Genomic DNA, 10,801 nt, shown 5'->3' on the forward strand with positions numbered 1-10,801 from the left:
TTCTCTGGCCATTCTTTTGTCTTGAGTCATCTATTGAGTTGATGTCTAACTAATTTACATTCGTTTTATTCTTTTAAGTTACAGCCGACTAGCTATTTATTGTTTCTTATGATTTTTTTTTTTTTTCACTCTAATAAAAACCTACTCTTTTGCCAAGTCTTCATACTGTTCCATTACAGGTAATGAATTAACCATTTTAGAAGTTATCAACAATACTAACAATGAAATTATTACTAGCATTATCACATGCCATATATCTTGATTCAAATAAATGACAAGAAAAAAAAAATATTTCTATAAATACTTAAACAGATATAGCTTCTAGTGAAATATCAGCGCCATTTAAATTTAATTATTTAACGTTAGTTGCAATCTTTAATTATTTGTAAAATAGCTCAATTTCAATTTTTGACGGGCTAAATAGTTAATTATAAGAAGTGCACACCTTTATGAACACTTGCTGATCATGACTAAGGGTAGCCTCTGAATGCCTCTTAATGGAAGTTTTAGGGTGTTTATCGGTTCGGTTTATGGTTTATTTGGTTTATTCGGTTTTTAAAATTTTGTACCCCAAACCAAACCAAATAAGGAACATGCAAACCGATCCAAACCAAACCAAATTCAATTCGGTTTGATTTCGGTTAGAAACCAAATAAACCAAATCTAACTAAATTGTACCTAACTACTCTTTTGTTCCTAATTTATATTTATGTTTGTGTTCCAACTTTCAAACATCGCAACTAATTTACACCTAACAATATACGAATACAAGAAAGTTTCATTGCGAAATAAAACAAACACATCCATAAAGTAGTCATAGACACAACCACAAAGTTAAAGATTCAAAACATAGATCATAGAAACTATAACTAGTTAACGATTTTAATGGCACAAAATATAAATAATCTTGAAACGTGAGTCTTTCTCCATGAAAATGTAGATATCGTAAACCCTAGTTTCTATAGGTCTGATGTTCTAATATTTTAGAAATGAGTGGATTTGAGTTAGGCTTTTAGATTTACATTTGGTATTTTGGGCTGCATAAAAAAAATAACTATTTTAGGCTAATAAATTGTATATGATTTATAAAATATTATTATTTTTATTTAATAATTAATTAAGTTAGATGGTTTATTCGGTTATCCAAATAAACCGAATAAAATAAAATATGGATCCATAAACTGAACCAAAAACCATATTCACAATTCGGTTTCGGTTAGAAACCAAACCAAAAACCGAATTCGTTATTCAGATCTTATTTGGTTACGGTTACGGTTCGGTTTACGGTTTTTATTTGGTTACGGTTTTTTCTGAACACCCCTAAATGGAACCATTAAGAATTTTACTAATGAGAATGTAGAAAAATGTGACATGTGATGATTTACCATTCAGAGGTTACCTCTTAACCATTCAGACTTGAGGTTACCTCTTATTTATAAGAGGTTTTAAACAATTAAGAGGTAGCATCTGAATGGTCATTAAAAGAATACCAAACAGCCCCTACCTATTTTAAAAAGTTCCGTTTATAAGTTTTGCACAGATTAATCTAATCTAAAAGTTTTCAAATGATCATATCTTTAATAAACAAGGTATCAAAGTAACAATAAATTACATCATATCTTTTTACAAATCAAACTGATTTAGAAACTAAATTTAACTTATAAACCAAAACGAAAGAATTGATTTGCGTGTAATACTAATTTTTCTATATATTTTATTAATATTTCTGTTTTACTCTACCTTTAAATTTAATCTCCTGAGCCAAACAGAATGCAATATCATATGAAACACATCAAATCTTTCAGCAGGCTGGTTCAAAACAAAATGTCTCCTAACTGCTCTCAAATTCTCCTTTAGCCTCAAATACTCATTTTCCGGCACCGACGTCAAAATCCGTTTCAACTCACCAATTTCCGACACCTTAACCTGAATCGAGAATGCTTCCCACCTCAACACATCGCTAAAAGGTAGAACATAGTGGTCGGAAATTATAACCGGCACACACTCCGAATAAACCGCCTCAACGATCCTAGGGCTCGCCACTTCATAGCCGCTAGGACACAGGCAATATTTTGATGCTAACATGAAGGAATAGTAGTCTAACCCTTTTGGTAGGTAGTCGTGGACTTGAAGATCAGGGTCCTGACCCTTCCACTGGTTGAGGAGGATAGGTCGTATGGGACCGTGGACCCCACCTGCAAAGAATGCTAGGTGGGGTCTAGAGGACGAGAGTGGTGGAGGAGAGAGAAGATTGGCGGGCATTTTACCGTTACGGAGGTTGATTTCAGGTAGGCTCACATCTTTTTGTGGGTCAAATCCTTCGGAAGAGTTGGCATTGCATAGGACCCTGATTGACGAGTTGTAGAGGTTAAGGTTACCTTTTGAGGCATGCGGACCCTGAAATGTTTTTGGAAATGTACGTGAGAATAAAAAAATAAAGCTGCATAAAAAATCATGGAAATTTGGCATGGTTATAAAGTAATGGTTACATATCATTATTATATTTATCTGTCTCTCTCTAAAAAAAAAAAAAAAAACTTTATAAAGAGTTTTAAGTCGAATAAGTTAATGGTTCTAGAGAAACTGATCAAACCATATATATTAATCTAAATCAGTATGTTCAGTCAGTTTCAGATTTATACGGTTTAGAAAGTCAGGTTTTACGTTTCAATTCATGGGTGGATATTAAAACCGGCCCTTTGAAACTTGAAACAAGCTTTATTATTTTTAACAATTCAATTGATATAGTACCTAAACGTATTAAAAAAAATTATATTTAACCTCTTTAGACCAGAATTTAAAAAATAGAGTTTTATTATACAATTTTTTTTTTTAAATTAGCATTTTTATTTCATTCCAATTATCAGGGCAAATTACATAAGGATAGCAGGTAGACGAGCAACAAACTGTGCCGCCATCCCTTTCTGAATAGAAAACCCTAATCTACTAAAAACAAAGCCCCGCCCCTGAGGGTCGAAAAGTTGCTAGAAATTAGAATGAATATAAAATATTTATAAACTGTGGATCCATTCAAACTGAAGCAAATTGGTTCGTTCCGCCAGCTAGAAATTCGTATGGTCCGGTTCACAATTTGGAAAATTAAGTTTAATTGTTCGGTTCATGGTTAGAAACTTAAAACCAAGTGTTTATTTTTATTATTATTATTATTTATTCTTAATTTTGAAATATACAGCTGATATAATAGTTATAAATCATGTTTAGTTTTTTTAACAACTTAATAGAAGATAATAGTTTAAAAACGGAAACCGAACTGTTTGACTTTTAGCTGGTCTGGTTGAGCCAGCCAGCCAGCCAACCAACCCGGCCGGTATCCTTTTTTAGTAGAAAAAGGCAGTCGTAAGAAGTATTTTTTAAGCAAGAAAAGGCCTAATTAACTTAAAAAGTAAGTATTATTTTTTCTTGAACGGTGATTTTCTTATGAGTGACCCATTGTCACACCGCCTAATCGACGGCCCTAGCCAAGATCTGCAGACTTACGTTGTCTTAACCGGGTCCGCATTGGGTTGGTCAGACTTGGTTAAGACGTTCCACAGGAAACCGTACTGCCTCTACACGAGTTGCCTCACTGAAGTAACAGCCGGTGAAAACCAGGGTATGGCTCAGGATCAAACCCCTCTCGGTGGATTTGTCACCATCACTGCCATACCACACTGGGCTACAGCCCAATGATATAATGAAGAGTAAAAGTAAGTATTATTAGAATACTAAAATGAAGAGTAAAAGTAATTACCCAATCATGACAAGAAAGCATGAAGTGATCAGCAGCATGAGTTGTGTTCCAGAAGGGGTGTTTGGTGGAAATGGTTCTAACGTAATCAGAGACGAAGTGTTGGAGTGGGGTGATGTCATAGGAATTAGGCTTGTAGAGATACCTTACCATCCACGCGACACTGAAAGGCATGAAGTAAACATGCGCCTTGTGCGCATCTTTAGTCCTGAAATGATGATCTTGCTCCATCTCCTCAATGAATCTTCCTTCTATTGTGTATATGTCTTTGCATGGTCCATCATGTACTATTGGCACCTCACCCTCTTCATATACATACACTTTGAATCTCTTCTCCATCTCTATATAGCTCCTGCATGCATGCATTTTGTTCACTTACATATTTATACTTTCATCATCATAATAATAGAAAATTCAGCTTTTTTAAAAATATATAGATAATAATATTTTAGTTACCTCTTTTAAACTTCAAATCATCGTTTTCATATTGTTGGCGGTAGAGTAAAGCTAATAAAAAAATGTATTGTAACTTGTAACTAGCGTGAAAATTCCATGAAACACTCAGTTGTTATGTTGAATCCGTTTAAGGGACGAGTCGTGCTCAGGTTAATATGTTTAACTCATTTTAATACATGGGTCGTCTTTGATTTGACATGCCTAGTTAAACAATTTAAACCATCAACCAATTTAAATTAAAAAAATCCATATAAAGTCAGCTTATGAATCCGAATACAACTCCTTTAAGGAATTTATTACAAGGTGTTTATGAATCGTCTACTCTGTATACAACTAAGGCTAGAAAAGCACGTCTTATCGTGTTTAACAAGTCAGACACGACATCACTAACACATGTATCAAATATGAATACGACTTGTTTAACTATTTTATACTTCATGTTTATAATAGAGTTGTATGTTTTATGTATCATGAAAAAGAAATGATGGAGTCTAGTCTCTTAACTTTAATTTAAAAAATAAAAGTTACATAATATTAAACTGATGTTACTGTGTCTTAAATAGGCAAGGCTAACTCCACAATATTGCTAACCAGGGCTTGGGCCACCATTTAAATAGCTTATGCATCAAATAACCAAGAAAGAAAATAAATTTTATCAAATAAACAAGGAAAAATAGCTTATACACATATGAGACACCATTTTTAATTTTTTTTTTTAACTCCCTCAACTATAAAGTTTTTAATTTATTATTGCATGTCTAGGAAAAAAGAAAGAGTTTATATCAAAGAGTTTTTGTCTTTTTGAAAAGGACCTCAATGTTTTAGTTCGTTTTGAATCTTTAAAAACATTCAGTCGTCCATATAAAAATGTCAGGAATTGTCAACCCTATTTACAACACATTTAGATATATAAATGGGTTACATGAGTCGTTGTCAGGTTGGATGATTTTGAGTGTGTCCATGTTAAGGGTGTCAATCGTATCAGGTTAATGAGTTGGCCGGTTGATAGGTTGAAATATGCAACCTAAACCAAACCCATATTATTATTTATGTCAAAGATTACAACCATGAATATGCACATATAAATTCAGGTCTACCTGAACATGACCCGTTTAACCCGTATTGTTAAATAAGTCATACATGTTGACAATTTATAAACGAGTTGTTGGATTTTAAGTGGGTAATGGAGAAATGTTTAATGCTAAGCTTGATTGTGATAAGTAAATAATGTAGTGTGCCAAAATTAACAATATTATAACCTTACTATATAAAATAGAAAGGGAAAAAACCAAAAACAAATTATAAAAGTTTTTTTTCTTTATAGTTAAACGGGTTAACGGGTCAATTCAAACCTATTTTTTTCTCGTGTCAGGTGCTCGTCAGGTTTCAGGTCGTGTCAAATATTGCCAGCCATAATCCTTGTTAAAGTTGATGTTTTTGACACCAATAAATATAGGTCATGTGCAAGTACAACAATTCAACCAGTAAACCCAGCATAGTTACAACTCTACATATAAACTTGACATTTGTTGATATAGATATTACAAAATCTGAAAAGAGAAAAAAGCTTTAACAATAACTATATATAAATTTGCAAAAAGATAAAAATAAAAGGATTGAATGAGTCATGCTAGTGCATGCGTCTGTTAGAAGTTAGAATTTGATATATATGTTCCCATCATCATAGCCCCAATGAAACGGTGACATTAATTGACTTTTTTTATGAATGGAATGTGTGGTTATCATTCTAGTAGTCACTTAGAAGGAAGGAAACCATTTTCCAAAAAGGCAAATCCATTTATATGGTCAAAGTTTTTTCACTTCTTAGGCCATTCGGAGTGGAGATCTTTGTGCGTGATGGATATTTTCAACGCGTGAACAATTGCAAAACATCACCGCCACCCCCTTGCCATCACGCGTCAACCTTAAATCCCGTTATATTTTTGACCCGTTATTATTTGATTGACATGAGGGAAATTGTTGGTTGGGGGGAAATTGTTGGTGTGGTGGTGAGTGATGACTATTTCCACTAAAAAAAGTTGTGAGTGATGGAATAATGGTTGATGGCATGATGAAACTTAATTGGATGTTGTGAGTGATGAAATTTGTACAAGTGATAACCACCCCTACCCCCCTTATAGTTTTAGGTGAAGACTAGACATTACAACAGGACTCGGGTAAAGGTCGGGTAAAGGTATATGTTTTTAGATGACCGAGGCAGAGTATCATCTAACACCGTATTCATATTGTATCCACAAAATTTTTAAAACTAATTTAGTTCCATCCATAAATAGCCGTCTCGAACGTTTCAGCTTTATTCATCGAGTTTGGATTTGCTTGTTGTCAATGATAATTTTTTCATAAACCAAAGATAGAACTATACAAATAGGGTAATTATAAATATGAAAATTATGTGATCAAATTAAACATATACTATATATGGGACATAATTAAAATACATCTAATTTACAACACAAACTATAACTTAACATATTTGATCTTAATCCTAGTTATATTTAATAATTGTTTGAAATTTTCTCCGAATATTTGTACACAAATAAACTATGATAAAGCTTATTTTATCTAACTTAATAATAAAATCATTAAAATTTTTTATCATTTTATCTCTCCAAATAAACTATGATAATTCTTATTTTATCTAACTTAACAACAAAATCATTAAACCTTTATCATTTTATCTCTCCAAACAAAATTTACGTGAGTCGAGTCTTAAAACTATTAACGTGAATAGAGGCAAAGATCAACACGACGATTTACGTGAGTCGAGTCTTTAAATTATTAACGTGACAATAAGTCAATTTACTACGATAATTATAATATTATCATTTTCTACGTGTTTTATAACCATTTAAAAATTTTGAATTTCGTCAGATATTCTTTTAAACCTAGGGATGAGTACGATACCCTTTCGGTACCGAGCCAGTAGCTGTAACGAAAAAAAGAAATAACGAAAAAAGTGAATACCGGCATTTACCGGTGTTTCAGTACCGGTACCGAAAAACGGGAAAAGTGGGTACCGGTACTGAATATACCTAGTACGGTACCGGTACCAAATGCTCATCGGTATTAAAAATTGTTGTACATTATATAAAATTAAAATTAAATAAAAGTATAAAAGTTAAAAAGAAGTGATGGAAACTTACTGATAAAACTCGCCGGGGTTATGATAGATATCACCGGACAAAACGTCACCGTTTTGCAAAAGCTGAGAAAGGTTACGGACAGTAGCCGCTCGCTGAATCGCGCGTCTAGCTCCAGCAAGTTCCAACTCCGGCAACCTTCGTCCCTTCATTCAACAGATCGCAATGTTAATCTTCAAATTAAACACACTAACATGCATAATCAAAATTCAATCAACACAAATGATTATCATTTTAAACTTGAATTGATCTAGTTATTCTATCAACAGTTTCGATTTCTAAACAAATTATTCCATAAACACACAGTTTTTTTTTTTTTTCAAAAGTAAACACACTTACATGCATAATCAAAGCTTAATTTCATGATTAACACAAATCATTCTCATTCAAACTTGAATCCATATCAACAGTTTCAGTTTCAAAATCCTCAACAAATTATTCCATAAACACACACACGCACCTAGTCTTCAAATTAAACACACTAAGTATGATCAAAACTAGCAAAAATCGTTATTTAGTCTTCAAATTAAACACACTAAGTATGATCAAAACTAGCAAAAATCGTTATCATTTAAACTAACTGATCGAGTATCAACAGTTTCAATTTCAGAAATAGTATTCCATAAACACACACAAAGTTGAATTCTACCAGATTTAGAGATAGAATCAGTATGAATTAAAGCAATCGGTTCATATATTTACGTTAGTGTAATTGCATATTCAAGCACGCAATCCAAAATCCGGAAAGCTAGAAACAGATGTGTTTACCGTGAATCGTAACCGATTTTGATTATGAACATATATACAGACTTATCAAAACGATAAATCGTAAGTTAATAAAAAAACACAGATCGAAGAACGTACGATAAAAGAATTTCGGATAGGCGAAGATAATGTTGATTGCCGGAGCATATAAGCGTCGGAATGTTGAGGATTGAAGTTCAATTTGGTTCGCAATTGAACGATCGGAATGAGAAACTCTGGTTTGGAGTGGGTGGTGGTGAAGGAGAAAGAGACGTCGGCGGAGGAGGAGAAGATGACGACGAACGTGACGACGGCAACCGCCACGTAAGCAAGAAGGTTTCCGCATGTCCTCGTGTCCATGGTGAGAGACGGTTAAGTTGAAGACTGAAGTGAAAGCTGGTGTTTTGGCTGGCTCTATGTGATTTTTGAAGCCTAAATTTGTGCGAAAAAAGGGGGAATTATCAAATTGACCCTGTTGTCTAGCTCCAATCTATTGTATACATACATACATACATACATGTATATATAGATATATGAATTATTCAATATCATAAATAACTTACGATTTACTCTTTTTTTTAAACGTAATTAATTATAATTTTTATATTATCTATTATTTTTCAATCGCCTCATTTTTTATATTCTCTGGATTTTTCAAACACACATAGTATATGAAAAAACTCATATCATTTATATGTTCAGAGCTATTAGATATGATCAAGGTTGGAGAACTTGCTAGTTGCTAGTCGGCCGGTGAGGTGGGGACTAGCGACTACTTGGGATTACTCAAGATTAATCAAATCAAGTTTTTTATATGTAATTTTCAGTTTTATGTATACATATACACATTTTTATAGGTATATATTTAAAGTAGAAAGGTTTTAACTCTTACTATTAACGCAATCGGCACTATTAATTTTCAGTTTTATGTCCCGACAACCTCCGCACAATTGACGCAATCGGCGTTTTTCAGTCCAGAGCTCTGAACTGGTGGACTGCCGAAAGAAACAGGCGAGGGAACGACGCAACCTATGGGCTTTCTTGGGAGGAACTGAAAGAAATCATGATGAAAGAATTTTGTCCCCCACATGAGCTCCAAAAGCTGGAGGACGAGTTTTGGAACATCAAGCAAGAAGGTGGCGACAATGTCGGTCTTACTGCCCGCTTTAAGCAGCTAAGTATCATTTGTCCTGGTAAAGTCTCAACTCCCGACATCACAATCAAGAAATATATCCGCGCTTTACCTGATTGTGATACTGATTTCGTGCAAGCCGCCTAGACGATTACCATCGAAGAGACTTTTCTACTCGCTGCAGAAATCAATGACAAGCGAGTTAGGGCTGGTTACTTCAAGAACACCACCAAAAGTCTCCACCAAGTCACCGCTTCACCCGCTCCTGAACCCGCCGCACCTCAAGCTTCCAAGTCTTCGCCGCAAGCGCAAGAGCAACAACAACAACAAGAACTGTGCTGTGACCGCCGCTCCACTCAATGCTGTACCTGCCCAACCTCAACCCTAGAACCGCCAAGTAGCTGCACCCGTGACCAATGCACCTCCTGCAAAACGTGCATATACTGGTCCGCACACTATGTTCCCTACTTGTACCTATCATCATCATGTTGGGATCGCATGTCGATTTTGTGTTCACTGCAACCTTTACGACCACTTTGCTGCCAACTGTCGTACTAGTCCCCGTCAAGCTCAAGCTCAAACTCCTCCTGCACTGCCAACTCCTCTTCCTGCTCCACAGGGCAATCAAGCAGCTCCTGCTCCCGCTGCCCACGCAAGAACCTGCTTTGCATGTGGTGATCCTAACTACTTCGCAAATATCTGCCCGAACTGAGTAGTAAAGCAAGAGCCACAGAAGCAACCAGCGCAGCAACAACATCAACAGCAGCAGCCTCAGCAGCAGCAGCAGCCAGCTCAACCAGCAGCCCGCGGCAGAGCATTCAACATCAATGTCCGCCAGGCGCAAACGGGCAACAACGTGGTTAATGGTACGTTTTTTGTCAACGGTATATATGCTTCGTGTTTATTTGATACTGGAGCCGATAACTGTTTTGTATTGTTAGAATTCGAAAAGCTCTTACACCGTAAACGCGTTAATCTCCCTACAACGTTCGACGTAGAAATTGCCACTGGAAGAACCGTCATTGTTAATTCCGTACTCCGATTGTACTCTTGAACTCAACAATCACGTCTTCCCGATCGACCTTATTCCGATGCAGCTTGATAGTTTTGATATCATAGTAGGGATGGATTTTCTTCGCGAAAATCGTGCTGAAGTCGTTTGTTTTGATAAAATGATTCGTTTCTCTCTCGCGAATGATGATCAACTCAGCATCTATGGCGTCTTCGAATGATCTTAAGCTCATGTCGTGTATCCAAGCGAGCAAGTATCTTCAAAAGGAATACAAAGCTTTCTTGGCACACATCATAGTAGCGGAGGAAACGGAAAAGACGGCAATGGATAAGGTGCTTGTGGTTCGTGATTTTCCTGCTGTCTTTCCTAGGGGTGTTCAAAACTATCAGTATCCGAAAATCCGATCCGAAATATCCGATATCCGAATCCGAAATATCCGAAGAATCGGATATCCGAAATTCGGATATCCGAAATTCGGATATCCGAATTTTTCGGATTCGGATTCGGATAGTGATTTTCAAAATTTTCAGATATTTCGGATATTCGAA

At 35.2% G+C, this 10,801-nt stretch overlaps 1 protein-coding gene across 1 annotated transcript; it reads right to left on the bottom strand.

Moving 5' to 3' along the window:
- Positions 1–1,635: 1,635 nt before the first annotated feature.
- On the bottom strand, positions 1,636–8,587 carry LOC110917642 (probable glycosyltransferase At5g25310). Its single transcript, XM_022162131.2, has 4 exons — positions 8,230–8,587; positions 7,369–7,511; positions 3,752–4,100; positions 1,636–2,397 (listed from the first exon to the last, which is right to left on the bottom strand). Exons 1-4 carry the CDS (start codon positions 8,467–8,469, stop codon positions 1,732–1,734), a joined length of 1,398 nt encoding a protein of 465 aa, XP_022017823.1. The 5' UTR covers positions 8,470–8,587; the 3' UTR covers positions 1,636–1,731.
- Positions 8,588–10,801: the final 2,214 nt, after the last annotated feature.

This window comes from Helianthus annuus, chromosome 16 (genome assembly GCF_002127325.2).
Source record: "Helianthus annuus cultivar XRQ/B chromosome 16, HanXRQr2.0-SUNRISE, whole genome shotgun sequence".
In the NCBI taxonomy this organism is placed as follows: Eukaryota; Viridiplantae; Streptophyta; class Magnoliopsida; order Asterales; family Asteraceae; genus Helianthus; species Helianthus annuus.